The following is a 21599-nucleotide window of genomic DNA, read 5'->3' on the forward strand; positions in this document are numbered from 1 at the left end:
AAAAAAAAAAAACAACAAACAGTGGGGGGAGGGAAATGCACTGGACTATGGTGATGGCGCATGGGTGATTTGGTGATGGGAAGCCCGGGAGGATTACAACTGAGATGGAAAAAGGCACAAAATGATGTAAAAATAGACATTACTAAAAGAAAAAAAAAAAGACCTCCCTGAACCTCTAAGGAAGGTTCAGTATGCTCATGCATACATAGAACCTATATTGTTCTATATCCCTTAAAAGTGTACATTTTTAGCTATTAAGATCCTTAAGGATAGATGTTGACCCTTATTCATGTTTATACTTGTGTTGCCTACCAATATGACACACAGAAGTACACAATCAAAAATATTAGCCCAAAAAGGTCAATTTAATGATGACAGTTGTTTAAAATATACCTTTCTGGAGGCCTCTAAAATGCCCATTTATTATACTCATAACTAAAAGAAGACCACCAACAGAACACACTTTCTCAGGATTAACTGGTACACTCAGATTCCTGCTTCAGCAAAACATTTACTTCTAGGATGGGTATTACTGCCATGATTAATCAATCACTAGCTGATAAAATATTTATTGACTCACTTCACTATTTTGAATCAGTTATGACTGATCCCCAAAGAAGAATCACACAAAACAATTTTCAGTGACTTAAAGGAAAGCTTTTAATTCAATCTTAACATAGAATGTCTGGATTATTTCTAAGTTAATGTTATCATTATGAAACTCTTTATTTTAAAATTAGTAACTGAAGGGAACCAAGATTGCCAGTACATCAAGACTTAAAATCTTGAATATATATATGGTTTTAATACCTACCTTAACATGGTTACAAATACATGAGCATTTAGAAGATCTGTTTTTGCTAAGTGCTTTGGGATAGACTACATTAGGGTATTTTAAGTCCTCAAAACACTACCTTCAGTCAGTAAAATTCTGAATTTCTTTTCTGAGTTGACCACTTCTACTCGCTCACTAAGGTAAAGGGATATATATAATATAGACTGATAATATGAACAGTAAGTAATTGTAAATAAACATCTGAATATATCAATTTGCATTCACACACCTTGGAGAATAGGGATCTAGCCTATTTTTGTAGGTACCCATGAGCACAATTCTGTATCTACACCCTCCATTCCACCTGTGCTTCGAATCCCTTTAGTTCTATGACAAGTTTTTCTTAGAGTAGCACTGTCCAATAGAAAGTTCCTTGTATTTTACCAGGGCACTGCACAATTAGTAGTCACTAAGCTATAGAGCACCTGAAATGTAATCAACACAACTAGAGAATTTTAAAATTTAAACTATATTTAAATACCGACATGTGCCTATTGGTTACCATTTTGGATGATCAGTAGCGTCCCAGAATGCCACAGTCATTAAAACACATTAATTGGACCCAATTCCTTTCAAACTGAGTTTGGGTTAGAACTAAACAGGGTGAGTCCTCCCCCTATCCCTAAGTCAATAGATTTGAAGGAACAAATGACCAGGAGTCTGCAAACATTTTTTGTAAAGGGTTGTTAGGGAAAAAGGTCTCTGCTGAAATAATTCAATACTGCCATTGTGGATTTGTGTAGAACTCATGTAGCTGTTTTCTAATGATACCTTTACTTATGAACACTAAAAGAATTTAATATAATTATGATTTGTGATGAATTATTATTCTCTGTTAGAGTCTTTAAACCATATAAAAGCCATTCCTTATGTGAAAACTGTTTGTAATTTTCAGGTCATACAGACACAGGCTGTGGGAGTTAAATCAACAGCTTAGTTTGCAAACCCTGGAAATAAATGAAAGGTCAGTGAACACAAGAAGTGCTCAACACCTTCACTCATCAAGGAAATGCCAAGCTGGAACCACAGTAAGATCCCATTGAATGACAACCCCAAGTGGTGATGAAGATAAGGAACACATGGAACTCATATACTGCCAATGAAAAAGTAAAGAGGAACAATCACTTTGGAAAACGGAATTTCTTTAACAAGTTAAACATGACCATAGAAGCCAGTCCTTTTACTCCAAGGTACTTAACTCAAGGGAAATAAAAATGTATGTCCACACAATGACTTGGTCATGAATATTTATAAAGCTTTTATTCACAGGGACAAAAAATCCTGGAAGCATGCCAAGGAGAGAAAGGATACATACAATGTGGTACATTCTTACAATGGAATACTACTCAGCTATAAAAAGTAACTAATTACTGATACAATCTTGAAATTACTGCCAAAACCAAAACATGGTCAATTAAGAGACAAAACCAATAGAGCACATATTGTGTAAATACATTATACAAAAGTAGGAAATACAAATTAACTTATAGTGATGGAAAACAGATCCGTGTTACCTGGGCTGAAGGTTAATGACTGAGGGAGGGATGGACAGGAGACCTGGGAAGAAGTTTTGTATTCTGACCATATCAATGGAGTCCCATACATTCGTTAAAGTGTATGCTTTAAATAATGCTGTTTACACATAAAGTTGATTTAAAGAAATCTGATTATTGGCATCAGATTTACTCAACAGCCATTGCTATGAGTTTATATACTTATTTTCCTAATTGATGTTTAAACCTGAAAAAGTGGGTAAGGGAGGGGTATGTATATAAAGTGACTCTGACATTTCCTATTATCACTGCAGATGAGATTATGTATGTCTCTGTGACCTCTAAGGCACATGAATACTAAACCAAAACAGAAAGGACAGGTTTTAGAAGTTCTTTGAATTGAAATCTTTCCTGTTCATAACACTCCAATCTCCCTGTTTGAAAGGTAGATTGTCTGCTTCTTTTCCATGTTAAATTGAAAGGCAGAATGCCAAAAATTAGTAAGTAATGTTTAAGTGTTCATTTGTAACACTTTCAGAAATAATGTCCTTATTTTAAATATACCCTGTTGCTTATGTTCAATTTGTTTGAAAACAGTTTGTTATTAATCTTGTGAAGACTTAAAGAAACTTACTCAGCTTTGGAATATCATTATCAGTTCAAAATATAAGTAAGGAAAACCAAGATCCCCCTTTCCAGTAAGTTTTGCTTGGTTTTATTTATTTATTTATTTATTTATTTATTTATTTATTTATTTATTTATTTTTGGTGAGTTCTTTGGTATGCCTCAGACTAGCTTTTGACAGGGTCTGGTGGTTAGATGGTCTAGATTGGTTAGATGACAGTTAAAAAAAAATCACATATTAAATACGTATCTTGTTTTTAAGATTTTTTGCAAGGTCAACTTTATGTTACAGATTCCTATAGTCATTAAATATCATGCTTGACTTAAGACAATGGCAAAGACAGAAAAAAATTGTCTTTTTTTGAAAGACAGAAATAAAATGCCACAATTGAGGAGTCAGTGGATGTGAATGAACTTAAAAAACTGAAATGATTTTTGCCACTTTTCTGATACATGCTTTCAAAACTAATAATTCTTAACAGAATTGGAAAACTCCTTTTAAAAATCATGCTTTCCTTTTTTCTAGTCTTAAATACACTCCTTTACTATATAATTGATTCAAATTTAAACACAAACATCTAGCACAACTCTCAAAACTTACTAAGATGATACAATTCAAATATACAAATTTGGTAAAAATGAGGCTAGAATTTAATGTCTGCTATAAATTCATACACTTAAAAAGTTCAAAGGTCATTAGAGCTATACAATTTCAACTTCCTGAAGTAGCACAAGGGATAGCTTATCAATCTAGTTATATTCAGAGGAATTTTATGAAAGCACTTTGATCGTTTCTCACCTAACAAATCTTTTTCTAGGAAAGGACTTTTGAGAGACAATAATTGTTTAGCATCAACATTTGACTAATAATATCATTTTACTGACTCAAAGAAATGCCCTTCATTGCTTTCTATGCAAGTAAGAGACTTCTATTTACTTACTTTGGATCATAACAAACAGCTCAATTTGAAAGAAGTACTACAGATTATCAGATCTTAGAAGGAGACTGTGAGTAAAGGAATCAGAAAGTGAGCATATTTAGTAAAAGTGAATATAAGAATATAAATGTTTTGTGAAAATTTACGATAATGTACACAGGAATTAAGTACATGGTCGTTTATTAAGGAAAGATGTTAAGAATGACAAATGGAAATCCCAGCCAGCAAATTGGTAGGGTAAGGCAATTAACAGATCACCTACTAATTCACTCAGTGAATCGCTCAATTAAATGACATTAATACATATTCACTGCTGTACTGTAACAGACAGGCAAAGAAAGATTTTCTCCCTTTCACCTCCCCAAAACACCATGGTCCAGTTTTACAATAATCACTACTACCACAATTATCACCTAAATTTTCTGGTAGTTTTTCAGTCTTCTAGAGGTACCAGGTATTTACAACAATCTATTTTAAAGACTATTCCATTACTACTCTCTCTAAGTACCTACCTTATAGAGTTGTTGTGAGCATTAAATGGGAACCTTCAAAGTGGCAAGCTATCAAAAGTCAAAAAAACATGCTAGCATGACGTTTGCAATTCTACCTTTTCTCAAATACACCCTTTCCACTTCGCAATATGTGCACATGAACTGTGTGTGTGCATACACATGTTTGAAGAGGTGAAGAGCCACAAATACAATCATCAGACACATTTAGGACTGTTTTGACAACTCTACTCCTGTCCCCAGTATTTTGATATGAGGCCTGTATACCAATTTCATTCCACTGAGATGTCCCTTCTAGAATGAGTTGCTGTCTATGTGAGGAGTGAATTCAGATGTACTGGAATGGGGGAAAAGGTAACGACAATAAGCTATTCCTCATTCAAGAACATGCTGACAAAACCACAGTTATATTACAAATTCACAACAACAGCCCAGGCTTGTTATTATCTCTGCAATCAAAATGCAAGGCTCTTGAAAATGGGACATCACATCTTTTCTTTCCTTCCGTGTGCCTGTACAGCACCAAGAACAAGACAGTAGATTTAACAGTCTCTATTTATCCTCAAGAACTCAGTATTTAAACGTTCAGTGTGCTTGCATACAATTCTCCAGGAACACATACTATGACCCTGGACTACCTTTTTACATAGGACAAAAAACAAAACAAAATATGTAAATAGTTCCTCAGTAAAATGTAATGAACATTTTCATCTAAAAAGGAATATTAGGCTCTAGTTCTAAGGTTTATGAATGGACCTGAAATTGTAGGCATTTTCTTGTGGAGGTATACTTCTCCCTCAACCCCCTAGCATATAGCTTCCTCCCATTACATTCCAAGGGAAACAAAACAAAACAAAAACAACCCAAATTCTCCCTAAAGATGAAAACCACAGCTCTATATTGTCTGAAGTTCATGCTCTCATAGATAGGCCTTACTTAGCTTGACTTCTAAAATCATATTTAAAAAATCAGATGAGGGGTCCTCCCTGGTAGTGCAACGGGTTAGGAACAACACTGCAAGCTGGCCCCAGTCACTTTTGTACCAGTGAGATGCCCCCTCCCCCTCCCACCCCGGGGGGTGACCCACATGGTGTGGCAGCCCCCTCCTGTCTCCCCTAAGCAGTGTACTTCATAGATCTGCCTGTTCTGCTCCCCACTCTGTCTCTGGTGAAGCCTCTCACTGCCCCTGCACCTCTGGCTTGTACCCCAGTTCTGTATGAATAAATAAATCTTAGACAAACACACACACACACAGATGAAGAGACATTGACCAAAACAGACACCCTAGTGATTGGGAGAAAATTTTTGCACTTCACACAACTGACAAAGGTTGTCAGTTATACAAAGAACTATGCAACTCATGAAAAAACAAAGTAAATAATCCAGTCAAAAACTGGGCTGTAGAATTCAAGACACTTCTCTAAAGATGAAATGCAAACAGCCACAGACATATGAAAAAATGTTCAACATCCCTCATAATCAGGAAAATGCAAGTCAAAACCACAATTAGATACGACTACCACCTTATACCAGTAAGAATGGCATATATTAATAAAACTAACAACAAATCTTGCAAAGATGTGGTGAAAATGGAACTCTTCTACACTTTATGGTGGGAGTGCAATTAGTCAAACCACTATGGAGAGCTGTGTGGAGGTTCCTCAGAATTCTAAAAATGGAGCTGCCATTTGACCCAGCAATTCCATTCCTAGGGATCTCCCCCAAAAGACATTAATTCAAAAGGATACATGCACCTCCATGTTTACTGCAGCACTATTTATAAAAAGTAAGACTTGGAAACAACCCACATGCCCCAAAACAGATGACTGGATCAAGATGTGGTACATATATATACAATGGAATATTATTCAGCTGTAAAAAGGATAATTTAATGCCATTCATGGCAACTTGGATGTAGTTAGAAGGGATTATGGTCAGTGAAATAAGAAAGAAAAGGAAAAATATAGGGTGGTTTCAGGGAAAAATAACTAAAAAAAAACTCAATACAACAAAACTAAACAAAAATAAGCAGACAGCTACAAATCAGTGATATCTAAGGGGTGGGAAGAGCACAAGGGACTGAGGTGATATAGCACGGGTGAAATGGTGGTGGAAATTCTATGGGGGCTACATCTGATGTAAAACTTACACAAATAAACTATTAAAAATATCAGATGACAGGACAGTCATCCTCAACCTTAGGAGGAAGGAGATATGGGTGGTTGTTGAAGAGGGCATCAGAGGGGCTTTGGAGACATTGGTAACATTGTAGAACTGGGTGCTGGTTACCAAAAAGCAAACAAAAAAACAAAGATGGGTCATTCATACCAAGCAGATGTCAGCACCATATGTACAACAGTCCTTAAAAATGATGCACCAGGAAAGGACCAGATGTCAAAGACCTGAAGTCTCCAAACAGCAGCAAGGTCCTCAGTCAAACAGCCTGCAAGTCACAGGCTTACTAACGACCACATGGATAAACATGAAAGCAGATTTCCCCAACCTGGATTGGGTGAACCATAGCCCAAGTTGACAGCCAAACTGCAAATGAAAGACCCTGAACCAGAATTATTTCATTAAGTCACTCCCAGATTCCCAATTCTGAGAAAATGTGTGAGGTATGTTTTATTTTTACGATGCAATTTCTAAACACTATTTTCTTGGCATATATTGAAGTGAGCAAAGTAGCCCCAGTAGCTGTATCTTCAGAGACATTAGCTTATTGGTTTAAATTGGCAACTTTCCCTCTCAAAAGGCTGTGGTACAATATTGCTTTCAAAACTCAACCAAGAAAAAAGAAAATACAGCTGGTGATTATGAACATCAATTTCTGGATCAAATGGAAGTTAATGTCTCTGAAAGATACAAACAGATTTTTTTTCCTCAATACTTCTTTCTCCCACCTCCATCTAAATGAGAGATTCCATTACAGTAATATGTTTTATTGCATGAGTGTTTGAATGATACCACATCCCATAAATGTTCTGAAGTTTTTCCTCACAAGAGGAATACATTAAAGGCAAAGCGATCAAATATGTCCTTTTAAAACACAACCATATTATTTGTATAAAGGCAGGGAAGAGGTGGGCTGAGTAAGGGAGTACTCAACTATTCCAGTATCTTCAAACACAAATGAAACATGTTTTGTAATGAGCGTATTATAATGTTCTTCTATCTGCTTGTACTTCTGAAGTCAGCCCAAAGAGAACATCAGAATTTGACACTTCAGCAGTCTGGCTCCAGAGTCTTTTTCAGCTCTGAATCCTCTGCAGTGCCCAGCAGCAAAGGACCTTGCACATATAAAGTATTCTGGTATTAGGTTAACTGAAAAAAAGCTACAAAAGTTACTAGCTTTTTTCTCCACTTCAAATTCCCGAAAGTTCTGCAGAACTCCCTTCACAAAGACTATCCATAGCGCCTATCATCTTCCTGCACATTGTTAATAGCTGAAAAGAAAACTATCAATTTTGTTATAACCAGGCTAAAATTTTGCTCTCTGTTAAATTTTAACCTGCCAGCAGTTACAATTCTTTCTGACTCCAAAGAGTTACACTAGTGATCAATATTTAATTATTTTACATTAAATTTAAAACAAAATGAGTATTTGAAATTGCTAGTAGACTGTGGAAACCAGTATACAGTAATTTAAGATTCTGTGTAATGTCCAGCACAACATAATTCCAATAAAAACACAGAATTACCTTTTATATAACTATTATACATTTAATATATTTCTATAATATTATACATTCTTTTTTTCTCAAGATCCTGGGCACCACCTAGCATTATTAAAGCTAACATGTGATCCTTCTCAATCCTTTTTTATTACTACTGTATACAGCATCACAGCACACTTGTCTCTGCAATAACTAGTTAACAGGCAAAGATACTGAATCCTTGTTATCTTACTCTTAACTGCAGATTCTAAAAAAAGGAAGCAGAAACAACTGAAGATAAATATTACAAATGAGTTTGATTTTTTTTTTAACAGTCTGTAACCACAGCCTCCACGGCTGTTAGTAGATAAAGTCATCTAAGACCAAGAATAGGAAAGCCATCACAAGGAGTTACTTAAAGGCCCCTTTCTAGAGGTTTGACTATGACATCAACAGAGTTAAAAGACAAATCAAATATTTTGATTTTCCCATTGCGAAAGTTCTGTGACACTTAAACTTCTGATAAAAGATGCTCAGGCCTTCAGCCTGAGAACCATGATACTTGCTTAGTGTCAAAGCAACAACAACAAAATACTCACTCAAAAAAAAAAAAAAACCACCAAAACTGCTCACCCTGGTGGTTCAGAAAAGTACTAGATAAATGATGACTCGACTATTTAGTACATAGGCAATTTTCGAATAATCACTGCCTTGAATCTGTAATAGACTCCTTCTAAAACTTCATGTTTCAACAGTGTTATGAGAAAAGTATTTCCTCTCAATGTACTCAAATGCCTTTAATTCTTTCATTCATTTGGAAATTCCATGCCAGGGAAATCCTTTTCTAGGAAGGCTTTCTGCTACAATAAAGTACCATGTTAAATTCTACATCTGCCACTAAAACTAACTTAGTGATCTAACAAAGAGAAGCAATATGCCCCCATTCGAATCCACAGAGAAAAAAATTCTCTCACAAGTTTATGTTGATATAAATTAGATCATTAATTCAGAGTAACATATCGCAGTCCTTAAAAGTAAATAAAAAATAAAATAAAACACTGGCATTCTGCTTTGTTTTGAAAAGCTTGTAAGCTGTTACTTGGGTAGATATTTACTTTTACATGGGTGGGAGAAAACATCACCCCAGAGCCCCCTTTATGCTGACAGAGCTATGAAACTTGCTTTGACACATCTTGACATCCCTGAGTAGGAATAACATATTTGGTTAAAAATGGGAATGATCACACTTAGTGATACTTTTTTACTGGAGATAGAACAGATGTATAATTCATAAAAGTACACTATCTTCTTTGGCTTTCCAAAGAATTAATCAGAAAGACTATCTATTCAAACCAAGTTCTGGAGTGTTCATGGACACTCGTTTTTTTCCCCTGGTGGACAGGGCAGTGGATTCAAAGTCTGTGGGCCACTTAGTCTTACCTTAAGTAAATCTCCTAATCAGTTTGGTTTGTTCCTGTAAAATGACAGGAATAATTCTTGCCTCCCTATTCTTTTAAGATGAAGAATTAAAATCACATAGAATCCTTCACACTTCTTAGAAATGAATGCTAGGCAAGTCCGGGTGCTACACTATTATCACTATTATCACAAGTTTCACTGCTACTTCTGAATTAGTACAAGGTATTGGCTAAAGCACAAATCATGTGCTACAATTTTTGATACAATTCTTTTCTGATAAGTTGTCCCTCACACTCCAACAATGATCTTCTCTACTGATCTCTGGCTTGAAATTTTATTTATTTCCCTCTCTCTCAATAAAACAACAACCTAGTGGAAGTGACACCACTCCTGCTTCTTGTAGATATCCTAAGAGGAATAAGAAAATGCTATTTACTTGCAGAATGATACTATATAGCAAGCAAGGTAAGTTGACACTTCTCACGCTCTCTACTTTTTACTTCCCACAATACAACACCTGTGAAGTTACCTAGAAAATCCGAAGGTTTCTGATACTAGATTTGAATCAATAACTGTTATAAAAATATCAGTTCTAAGATAGAGAGGAAAAACTTTATCGAGTTTACAAGAACTCGCAATCCTCCATTATATTGTCCCTTCGTAAGGCCTGTGCCCACCTTTGAAGTAAAGTGGTCTGGGCCCAAGCACAGCCCGGCACCTCTTGAAACAGATCAAGACCCTTCGGGGCAAGGTCTGCACCCAACATCGCCTCTCTCATTTCAGACACACCCCCCTCAACCCCGCGTTTCATAGGAGGTGTGGGCGCTCAACTCCCTTCACTGTGGATAGGGGGACCCGAGAGAGGGCGGGCCCAGGCCCGAGCACCCATTTTGAAGGATTGGGGAGTTCAGCTGCATGGGTTGTACGATCGGGAGTGTAGGAGTGAAGGGTGCGTTGGTAGGAGGAAGAAGGAGCCCCGAGGTGGGGGTTGGGGGGGGGTGTCTCTAGTATTCCGGGCCAGAAGAGGCGGCAGCGGGAAAGACTCTGGAGTGAGACGTTTATCACTGTGAGGTTTTTTTTGTTAATTGTTTAGGACTGGCGGGCGTAATGGGGGAGTCCCCCTCAGGACAGGTCGGCAAGAGGTTCTCCCTCCTTCCTCCTGCTTGGGGGGCCCTCAGGATTTGCTGGAGGCCTCCCTTCAGACAGCGACTGATAAGCGATGTAGACCGTGCGCGCCGGGGCGCGGATTCGCGCACCCCCAGGCCCGCGCGAGAGGCGTGGGACCGGTGGGAGGGGATGGAGGAGGCCCCCGGCCCGGGAGGCGGGAAAGGCCCGGGAGCTTCGGGACGGGCGGCGGCTCCGGAGCCCGGAGCGGCGGCGACGCGGGCCTGGCGAGCCCCGAGCCGGCCCGAGCCCTTTGGGCCGCGTGCGGCCCCCACTCGCCACTCTCTGCGGCCGCCCCCTCCCCCCCGCGGCTCCTCTCACCTGCACATGATCCGCCATTTTGCTCCATTCATGCTCCTCTCCGGCCCCCCCTCCCCCCCAGCGCGCACCTCGGCCGGGGCCGCTGCCGCCGCCGCCGCCGTAGCCGCTGCGCCTGCGCGCTGGGGGCTCGTCGCGCTACGCTTGCGGCGTAGCGCTGCTCGGCTGCGCAGGCCCCGGCGGCCGGGGCCGCGGTTGGAGAATGCGCAGCGCCGTTGGGACGGCGTAAAGGCGCGGGCAACGTCAGCGGCCCGGAGACGCTGAGGGTGGGAGGAAGGAGCCGGCTGGGGGAGCTCAAAGGGAGGGGAGTCGGGGGAACAAAGCTTTGTTTACATGGTTTTTAAAGGGGCCGCACACGCTGGGCCCGGGCGGCGCGGAAGCGGTAGTTGGCGCTGCCCTTTGCTAGCTAGCGTGGTGAGGGCTCTTGGAGGGGGCCCAGACCTGCCCTCGCCACGAACTCTGCACCTGGCGGATACGTCTCTTCCCGAGTGTTCTCTTGACTTGCCTTGGACACCCGTTTGCCCCCCAACTCTGAATGCCCAGCAGCTGCTCTAGCACACGGAGGGGGTCTTCTGATTTGCCTACTCCCTCACAGCCCCTCCTCCCCATTTAGGATACCTGCATTATTCTTTACTTTGCAATACGCAGTTTTCAACAACAGCCGGATGCATGCTTGTGTTTCTGCTCCAGGGCAAGGGACCATTGCTCTCTGATTCTGGATTTTACCATCGCCCCAAATAGTGGTCTTGTTTTCAGCTTTATCCTTTTCTCCTACGTAAAAGTTCAGGGAAATCAAGAGCCTCCTCACAGCGGTGATAAAAATATGCAGAAGACACAGTTCTAATTGTCCCTAATGGACTATTTTAACCAGTATTGTAAGCTACCTCTTGAAAGGGGTCAGATGCTAGGAGAGATTGTTGCGCAGAGAGGTTTCAGGACCTCTGAGCTCAATCTGAGTGAGAAAGTCATCCCTCTGGGTCAGTACAGGTCAGTCCCTGCCTGCCTGCCATTTCCAGTTCTTCACACTAGGAATTATCTATATTAAGATAGTGCCGGTTCCTGTTTTCCATTTGGATTCTACGCCGGTGTCCAATGAGGGCACCCATGTAAAATTTTCACTGAGGTTTTAGCGTATTGTTTGTTTGAAGTTGTGTTGACTGGGCACTGCCATACCATTGGTATGGAAATGATGACGATAATCAAGAATCACACACACTTTCTGTTGTGGATAAACTGGATTGGGCCTCGATGTTCTTTCAACCTCTGTCCTCCTTGTCTTCCTAATTTGCAGTGTAGGACACCTGAAAACTACATTTCCCAGAATTCCATGCTACTACTGTTCTGTATGCTAGATTGGCCTGCCAATTAGAGTCCCTTAGAAGGCTGAAGTGAGGCAGAAGCTTTTGATTGTTGCTTCTGCAAGCATAGCCCTGAGTTGTTGTGTGTTTTTTTGTTTGTCTGTTTGTTTTTGTCTGCCCTCCCCTCCCCAACAACTTTCCAGTATCCAACTGGATACCTTGAGAATCCAGCAGGGATTAATCAGCAAGGAGCATGGGCCCTAAACTTCCTGACCTTACGTCTAAGTTATAATGGTCTATCCTTGGAATCATAATAGCAGTGGTAGTCTTCCAATTCCCTACTTGCACAATTTGGTGGAAGTGACTCCCTGTGGGCCAAGCTCAAGTCCAGCCCCCATTAACTCTCTTCTCTACTGTTTTCTCCTGTCTTCCTTTTAGTAAATGGCACCACCATTCACCTAGGTGCTTAGATTAAGCCCAAGAATTATCTTGATTCCTAGGCTCTTATCAGTCCTAGAATTCCAACCCACTTTTATGTCCTGTTGCATTAGATCCAATATATACCCAAATGCAACCACTTTTCTTCATCTTCACTGCTAACTCCTGGCCCAAGCCACCTCTGCTTCCTGTCTTGCTTCTTGATAATCTGTTATCTATTTATCTAAAGGACATTCTTTTAAAATCATAAAGACCTCTCCTGTCCCACCCACTGCTCCCCTTAGCAATGTATTTCAGTAGATCCACCTGTTTTGCTCCCCACTCTGCCTTTCGTGAATCTTCTCACCCCCTCCCTGTACCTCTGGCTTGTACCCCAGTTCTTTTATGCATAAATAAGTAAATCTTTAAAAAAATAAAATAATAAATTGGATCATTTGCACCTTCCTTAAAATTCATTACGTGACCTCCCATTCTATTTAGATTACTTTAAAGTCGTTGCTGTGGCCCGAGAGCCCATGTAATCTGACCTCTTTTCTACCACTTGTACTCATGATGCTCTGGTTAGCAAGCCCTTTTGGCAGTTCCTCACATCTAGGGTGTTCTTACCTGAAGGCCTTTGCACTTGAAGTAACTCGTGGCTGGAATATTTCTCCTTAGACTTTTAAGTGGCTGGATCCAATTATTGACTTCTTAGTGAAGTTGTTGTCTTTGTCTTCTGAGAGGCTTTTCTCACCACTCTATTGAACGTTATCTCTCAGGGCCCTCCGTGGCGGTACAAGGGGTTAAAGTGAAGCTCTAGGAAGCTATCTGCAGCCACTGCAGCACAAGTTTGATCCCTGACCAGGGAGGTGACCCACATGGCGTAGCAGACCTCTCCTGTCCTGCCCACTGCTCTCCTCGCCAGTGTATTTCAGTAGATCTGCCTGTTCTGCTCCTCACTCTGTGGGGAATCCTCTCTGGTGAATCCTCTCACTCCCTGCTTCTCTGGCCTGTATCCCAGTTCTTGTATGCACAAATAAATAAATATTAAAAAAAAAAAGAAGAAAGTTGTCTCCTAACCCCATCCCTGGATAGACTTGGCCATGATCTCCCCAGCACAATCAATGATTTCCTTACATACTTACTCCTTTCATTATCAGGGTCCCTAGCTAAAACGTAACTATTGAAAACACAGGGCTTTGTCTGTCTTGCTTATGGTGTGTTCCTAGGTCCTCTGCACAGAGTAGATGCTCAGTAAAATTTTTTTAAGTTAATTATATTTCAATCTCATGCTAGTGTGTATTTGGGGCTCATGTGAGAACAATAAAACATTTGGAGTGTTGTGTCAATGTTAAGTGACACAGATATTATAAACCCTTCCATTCAAAGTTTCCAGAACTAGGTTTTCTCTTTATTTTGCATTGGGAGAACAGATATACTTAACTGGAGAAAAGGTGAGGACTAGGAATGAAACTCAAGAGACAGATGTTATCTTCCTCCTCCACAGTCAGGAACTGCTGGGGTTGAGGGAGGGGGTGGGTGGGACCTTCATGATCCCAACCCATTCCTTTGTTCAGTCCTACACTGTTCTCAGCCCTTACCAGCTCCCTGACCACTATATACCTTCTTTCTCGTGTGCCCAGAGCTACCTGGGCATGCCTTACTTCTACCCATCCATGATTTGGGATTTACCTCATCTCCAAGACTGCCCAAGGTATCAGACCTGGTCTGTTGTGCTCCATCCTTTGTTCCAAACACAAGCTCACAAATCTGTTGGTGTTCAAGGTTTAGTTGCTAATCACTGGGAGAATAACCAAAAACTGTGAAGTTTGGGAAACCATGGTCTCTGCTCCACGTGGGTTCCTACACTTGCTGAGAGAAACCATGGAACAGGGAAGGGATTCCTTGGCTTATATTGCGACCCAGGAGAGGTTTGAGGTATCTTCCTTTCCAATAAAATGCAAAAAGGAGGCAAAGGATCCCCAAGCCCTACCTGCTCCCCAGCATTCACACTCAGGATCCTTTCCTTTACACTTTCTCTTCCCATCATTAGTGCCTGGGTAATCTAAAGACTTCTCACTTCTGCCCCTCTGCTATAGCTTGTAACAGGGCCCTAGGGTTCTGGAGTTAGCACCTCCATTCAAGGTTCTCACAAGTTGTTTCAGGGAAAGTGAAAGGGGTTTTGGCCTGTCTTCTGCAAACAACAGTTACAGGACGTGGATTTTTCCAGCTTCCACAAGCAAGGGACGGGTTTGGGGATCCGTAGTACCTACTGCTCTGCCCACCACCTTTCCGGTAATCTGGCAAACTGGGGCGCCCCCCTGTGGCTCCGAATGGAATAGGCCCAGTTTACCCAGGGAAGGCAAATAGCTTGGCGGGTGGACACCCAAGGGGAAAGGCAGCCTAGTCCTGCTACTTCACATAAAGTTTGCCAGCTCCCAACAGCATTAGCACCACATTCCATACTGACACATTATCAGAATCTGCACTCTTAACAAGATATGCCCGTTGACGTTAAACAGCACTGCTTTGGCGCCCTCAGCTTCTTTTCTCTCTCCACCAGGAGATGCCGATTTCTGTCAAACAGAGCAGAACTTTTCCCAGCACAAACTGCTCACAAGACAGCTGGGCTGAGTGTCCTGAGCCTGTGGACTCGGCCCTGCCCTCCCATACCTCCGAGCACCTGTGCTTTACAGGGCGGGCGGTGCCAGAGCAAAGCATGTGCCGCAGAAGGCCTGTGCGGTGCTCTGCTCCACTCTTCTTCCCAAGGACCCTTGTGGGAGTTGAAAAGGGCCCCCATACCTAAGCACCGACCGGTTCTGGTGTTGCCCCAAGAGTGCTACTCTAATTCTTCTGTTCCCCCCATTTCCCGCCCTGTGCTTCCATCAGATGGCTTCTCTAAACCAGCTGGCTCTAAGTTAAATACCCCCTGGGGAGCTTAGATTTCCCCACAACAGAACAAGAAATCTTCTTGTACAGCGTCTGCATTCCACTTAGGGACCAGCCATGGAAGGACTGTTGAATTAAAGATCAGGAGCCCTGGTTCTTCTTCCTCTGCCTGCATCAGCCTCAGGAGAGTGATAGGCAGGCTGGCTCCTACCTGCTCTGCCTTCTTCCAGGTTGGCTAGTATGGAGGTGGGGGGACAGGGTGTGCCTGGAAGCTTTGGTAACTATGAAGCTTTTTCTAATACAGGAGACTGCTAAAGTAGCTTAGAAAGATAATCTCCAGAGGAAAGCCAAGTGTCTTGCAGGGTTTAGGAAGACTGGCTAGAAGGTGAGCTCCATAGTGGACACTGGCTACAGAGGGCCACCTGTTTCAGCACGGCATGCTCATGTGTGGTCCTCAAGTGCTTCCTGCTAATGAAACAGTTACAGCTGTGTGAAAGCAGTGTGCTCTGGCCCTTGTGCTGGCCTGTGTGTGCAGCTCAGACCTTATGAATTGAGAAACCCAGGTTCCGGTTTGGTGGCCTTGAACAATTCTCAGAACTTTCTGGGCCTCAGTTGCCTCGTTTTTAGAGTAGGGGGTTTAGCTGGTTGATCTCTAAGTTCTCTTCCAGCTGTGCCACGATAAGCATCCGGTTGATCGGGGCAGGGAGGCTGGAGATCAGGGCGGGGAATGCTGTGTGTTATTGGCTTTTCCAACCTTGGTTTCTGGCTGTCTTCCTGTGGTCTACCACTCTTTATTGGTGATGCCAACAATAATGAAAAAAAGGCTTGGCTAGCTTCTGTATGTGCGTTGTTGATCATAGAGAGCCAGAACTTGCCATTTTGGAAATGATCTTTTACTCACTGACAAATACAGGAAGCTTGAGCTGAAACTCATCAACACACACACACACACCAAGAAACCACAGGCCTATCGGCCTGTCGTCATCAGGCAGACGAGAATAGTGCAGAAAACTCTAGGCAGAGAGGAAATGAACTTGAAAGAAGGGGGAACACGGGGCAGAGAGGAGAGAAAGAAGGCGGGAGCGGCAGGGCATTGCTGAGGGCCCGCGATGGTGGGAGCATGGGAGAAGTGGCAGTGAAGCAGGGCTTCCTGTACCTTCAGCTGCAGCAGACATTTGGAAAGGTAGGAGGCTCAACCTGGGCTGGGCCTGGCCAGAGCGTCTGGGGGTGCTGCTAGAAATTTCTGGGGGAGAATGGGTTCTCTTGAGTGTTTCCAAAACCCTTATGGGATGCTGAGGACTCTGCCATTGACCTGATAAGACCCAGAGTCAAGCCTGGAAGTCTCTTTTCCTCAGCAACTACTTGCCTCCCCAACCGGGCCTCAAACTTGCTTTTGTGGAGGGCTATCGGCCTTGTGGGGAGGGAGCGGAGGACTCTGACTTTACTTCTGCTCTGCTGGGACTTCTCACGGGGATACATTGGAAGGAAATGGAAGAATGGTAGAGGGGGGATTCAGAATCACAGTGGAGGTTCCTGTCTCATCCTAGTGGGGTGCATTTGGCCGGTCACCTTGAGCTGGGGCCTCTGGGTGCCAGGGTCCCAGTGTGTCCAACCTTCTCTTCCTCGAATAAGGAAGCCCTCTTTCTCAGCCCACCCACAGTAGGGCCACTCTCCCATTCTCTCATGGCCATCCTGTGTGTGGAGGGGGTGGGGGGAGGCAGGAGGCTTCGGGGCATTGGGGAAATATTGCTAGAGGATTTCTACAGAACCTCACACAGAACAAGAGGGATGATCTCTAGTCTGGGCCTTCATGCCGCCTCCTTCCCCTGCCCCCTCTCTCTCGCCTCTGGATTCTTCTTCAGGAACTCCCTGGCTTCTTGCCTCTCTGGCATCTCCAGGGTTGGGCCTGCCTCTTCCTTGCAGCTGGTCTCTGTGGGGGTCCTTATTGCCCTTTTCCACCTTGGGCAGTCTCTCTCATGCTACTATAAACCTCTTTGGGCTGCTCACAGCTGATCTCCAACCCTTTCAAATTCTTAAGGCATTAGAACTCTTCTCTCCATCTTCGTGGGGCCCTTGAGATCTTTGCTCTCTCTCCCCCCACCACTTTGCATCCAAGAACCTCTTCCCTGGTCTCTTCTCTCCCCCTTGATCACCATTTATCCGTTTCTGCTGGCTCCCCCTGGCATTCCATCTGCTCTGTGTCTGCACTCAGAAATGGCGCCGGTTTGGGGCTGTGCTGTATGGAGAGTCGGGCTGCTCCCTGGCCCGGCTGGAGCTGCAGGAAGGTCCGGAGAAGCCGAGGCGGGGAGAGGGCTCCAGGAAGGTCATCCGCCTCAGTGACTGCCTGCGGGTGGCTGAGGCTGGCGGGGAAGCCAGCAGCCCTCGGGACACCAGCCCCTTCCTCCTGGAGACCAAGGAGCGCCAGTACCTGTTGGCAGCCCCCGCCGCAGAGCGTGCTGACTGGATGCAGACCATCTGCCTCCTGGCCTTTCCTGTGAGTTGTCCAGGGGTGCAGAAAGGGCAAGGTGGGTAGGCAGGGGCAGGACATAGATACTGCCTGTGGGCAGATGTGTGGGGAGCCCAGGTCAGGGTTCTGGGGTGATTGTTTGATGGGGGACCCCAATCTAGAGCATAGATGGGCAGCCAGCTGAGAAAGCCTGGCCAGAGGTGGGATTTAGGGTTTGTGATGGTGGTGAGACCCTGCCTCCTCGCACAGGGCCAGAGGACGGAGCTCATGGGGCCGGAGGGGATGGGCAGCAGGCCCTGCATGGCAGAGAACGAATTGTACAGCAGCAGGACCACAGGTGAGGGGCTGCCTATTTCTGGTGCTTCCCCCACGGCATGGCGGGAGGAGGTGTGAGCCTGCCTGCTGCCTCTTCCGGAGTCTTCCTGCTCTGTGGTTGCCCCCAGCCCCACCAGCCCCCTTATCAGTGGCTCCACATCGCTCCGGAAGCAGCTCAAGGTGGGGGAGCAGGCTTGTCTGGACTGTCAGCCCTGCACTGTGAGAGTGTCCGGCCCCTGCCTGGGCCCCACTGGTGGGGGGAGGTGGGGAGGGGGAGGTGTCCGGTGTGGTTGCTCCTCTTGAACCCTGTCTCTTTGGGACCTGAGCAACTGTTTGAAGAAAACAAAAACAAACAAACAAACAAACAAACAAAAAAAGGTTTTCTTTCTGTGGATGTAAGCTGCCCTGTGGCAGGGGAGCCTTTTGCTGACACAAGATCACTTTTGCGATCTCTCTATCCCTCGGGCGTGTGTGGAGGGTGGACTCCGGGGACATCCCAGCCCCACCTCACCACAGGCCCTGCTGGCATCCGCAGGGCGTGGGCAGGGTCAACTGCACCCGCAGCTGTGACAGTCGGGACTGAGACAGCAGCTGGGTCGGGTGAGAGATGAGATGGGGAAGACGAGCTGTGGCTCTGACAGCGGGGACAGGAAGGATGTGGGCAAAAGGTTGGGGTGCATGTGGCTAGGGCATGGTGCCTAGTAGAGCAGGGGGTGGCGGTACCAGGCGTTGGGGGTAGCATGACCTGAACGGAGCGGCTCCCCCTTCTAGATGCAGGCTGGAGTCATACGTGCATGGCTTATGCGTTTCTCAAAGCCTGGCATGCTCATTTCAGGCAGGCCAGAGCCCATCGGCCCGGCCCGTGAGGCCCTTTAACCACCTTCTCTTAATCCTGCCCTCTCCCCGCCTAAGTGGTTCCCCGAAAGGAGTTTGCTGTGACCATGAGGCTCACCGAAGCCAGTGAGCGGTGCCGGCTGCGCGGAGCCTATACCCTCCGTGCGGGGGAGAGCGCCCTGGAGTTGTGGGGTGGCCCTGAGCCCGGCACCAAGCTATATGAGTGGCCCTACCGGTTCCTGAGGCGCTTTGGGAGGGACAAGGTGAGTAGGGGCCCAGCGGCTGGCTGAGAGGAGGAATGAGTTATGAGCAAGGGTTGTCAGAGAGAGGGTCAAGGGGCCCTCGAGGACAAGAAGATGAGGGAGGGCTGGGGGGAGGGTGATGAAGGTCAGCAGATAGGGCAAAGCACAAGGCAGTGGGAGTAAGAAGAGGGGCTGCGAAGGCCTTGGGGTGAGGGAGAAGGACAGAAGGGGAGGGTAGAGAGAAGTGGGTAGTAGATGAGGCTGCTGATCTCTGGGACAAGCCCAGCTCAGGCCCCACCACAGGCTGGCAGAATGAAGGGAGCTGGCAAAGGAGAGGATTTGGAGGGGGTTGAGGGGGAGAGAGATGCATGGGAAATGGCTGCCCTGGAAAGTTGGAGGTGACAGGGTTTGTGTTTGGGGGCCGGGTCCAGAGCAGCGGCCCACCTGCGGCAGCCTGGCCAAGGTCCCTTTTCCCCTCCACCCAGGTCACCTTTTCCTTCGAGGCAGGCCGGCGCTGCACCTCTGGAGAGGGCAGCTTTGAGTTTGAAACCCGGCAAGGCAATGAGATCTTCTTGGCCCTGGAAGAGGCCATCTCTGCTCAGAAGAACTCGGCTCCTCCTGGACTCCAAGCCCAGCCAACCACAGTCCCGGGGGTGTCGTCTCGGCCCGACAGTCCCTACTCCCGGCCCCATGACTCACTGCCACCACCACCTTCGCCCACGGCCCCAGTGTCTGCCCTCCGGCCTCCTCGGGCCCCAGAGGGGGAGTATGCGGTACCCTTCGATGCAGTAGCCCGTAACCTGGGGAAGAACTTGAGGAGTATGCTGGGTGTCTCTCGCCAGTGCCCAGCCGACCCTCTGTATGACAGCATTGAGGAGCACCCAACCCCGAGGCCTGAGCACATATATGATGAGCCTGAGGGGGTGGCCTCTCTGTCCCTCTATGACAGACCCCAGGAGCCCCTAGGTGAGGCCTGGAGGAGGCATGCCATGGATGATGGGGACCCCAGTAGCCTGCAGCATGTCTACCCAGTGGGGCAGGACTTCTCAGCCTCTGACTGGTCTCAGGGAACAGAGTATGACAACGTCATACTTAAGAGAGGCCCAAAGTGACTGAGGCAGGGTGATGGCACTGTGCTGAATGCTGGCCCCATCGGGATCCCAGGTTAGATGCTGGTCAGGAAGAGGGATGCGGCTGTCCTCCCCTTTCAGCTCCTTCTGGTGACTCCTCCTGGCTACTGTACCCCAAGCATATCCCTCTGCTCTTTGGGGAACCCTTAGCCGGGTCTGCTTGTGAGTCACCATCTGAAGCAGGAAGGTTGCCCTAAAGAGACCCTCCCGCCTCCTACTCCCTTCCCACTTCCTCTTCTTCCCTTCCCGGGACCTAAAGGGAACCTTGGGCACTGAAAGGAGAGGACACAATAATGTCAGCAAATCACCCTGGCTCCCTGTTTTCTGCAGGCTTCCTGCCTGCTGGCTCCAGGCCCAGAAGAGTGTGGCTGCAGCTTTTGCAGGTTGGGGACTTCTCTGTGGCATTAAATATTTCTGGAATATTTTTGTGTGTGGCATGAGTACTCTGGGATCAGAGATGGGACATTCACGGCCCTACTGGGATTGAAGGGTCCTATGGGCCTCTGGACCCCTCTGCTGGACCCAGAGAGGGCTGGGTGGGCCAAGACCCGGTTCTAAGACTCTGTAGTCAGCGTCCTTTGAGTCAGTGCACCCTGGAAAGATCTTAAATGCTTTGCCAGTGTATGGCAACACCAGAGTAACTTTGGGGAAGCAGGTGGTATGTGTGGTGGGGAGGTAGAGAGAGCAGGGAGAAGCCGGGCTGGAGGGAAGGAGAGAGCTGGCAGTCTGTGGGCCTCTTACTAGAGCTGGAACCAATCCCAGTGGTGCTGGCCTGCTCTGCCCGTTGTGAAACGAGGGGTCCTATCACGCGGGCTTTGAGAGCCCTGCCTGCTCTGATCCCGTCCCCCCCCCCAAGCACTCATGTCTCATTTTCCCAAAGAGCAGGCTCAAAACCCACTTCCATGGAAAACAATGTCAAGGTGGTCCTGCCACCAGCCAGTTCAGTCCATAGAAAGGGGCTCTGTGGGCGCCGGCTGCTGACAGCCCAGAGAGGGATGAGGCGGGGCGCAGCTGTCTATCAGGAGAGGGAAGGTTCATGCGATCATGAAA

At 45.6% G+C, this 21599-nt stretch overlaps 2 protein-coding genes across 3 annotated transcripts in view; one reads left to right on the top strand and one right to left on the bottom strand.

The window, feature by feature from the left end:
- The window catches only part of XPO7 (exportin 7), a 72247-nt gene extending 61179 nt beyond the window's left edge, over window positions 1-11068 (bottom strand). Inside the window, exon 1 of one of the 2 annotated variants that reach the window (XM_004685422.1) lies at window positions 10961-11068. In XM_004685422.1, the coding sequence (XP_004685479.1) occupies window positions 10961-10978 (18 nt within the window). In that variant the 5' untranslated portion in view covers window positions 10979-11068. The remainder of the gene's footprint in view (window positions 1-10960) is intronic. The other variant, XM_012726933.1, reaches the window with a different exon arrangement.
- Window positions 11069-16622: 5554 nt separating this feature from the next.
- Window positions 16623-20952, top strand: DOK2 (docking protein 2, 56kDa). Its single transcript, XM_004685423.2, has 5 exons — window positions 16623-16744; window positions 17774-18055; window positions 18278-18365; window positions 19256-19440; window positions 19905-20952. Exons 1-5 carry the CDS (start codon window positions 16682-16684, stop codon window positions 20529-20531), a joined length of 1245 nt encoding a protein of 414 aa, XP_004685480.1. The 5' UTR covers window positions 16623-16681; the 3' UTR covers window positions 20532-20952.
- The last annotated feature ends 647 nt before the right edge of the window (window positions 20953-21599 follow it).

The sequence above is a fragment of the Condylura cristata genome, unplaced genomic scaffold, assembly GCF_000260355.1.
Source record: "Condylura cristata isolate star-nosed mole 26May11 unplaced genomic scaffold, ConCri1.0 scaffold00018, whole genome shotgun sequence".
In the NCBI taxonomy this organism is placed as follows: Eukaryota; Metazoa; Chordata; class Mammalia; order Eulipotyphla; family Talpidae; genus Condylura; species Condylura cristata.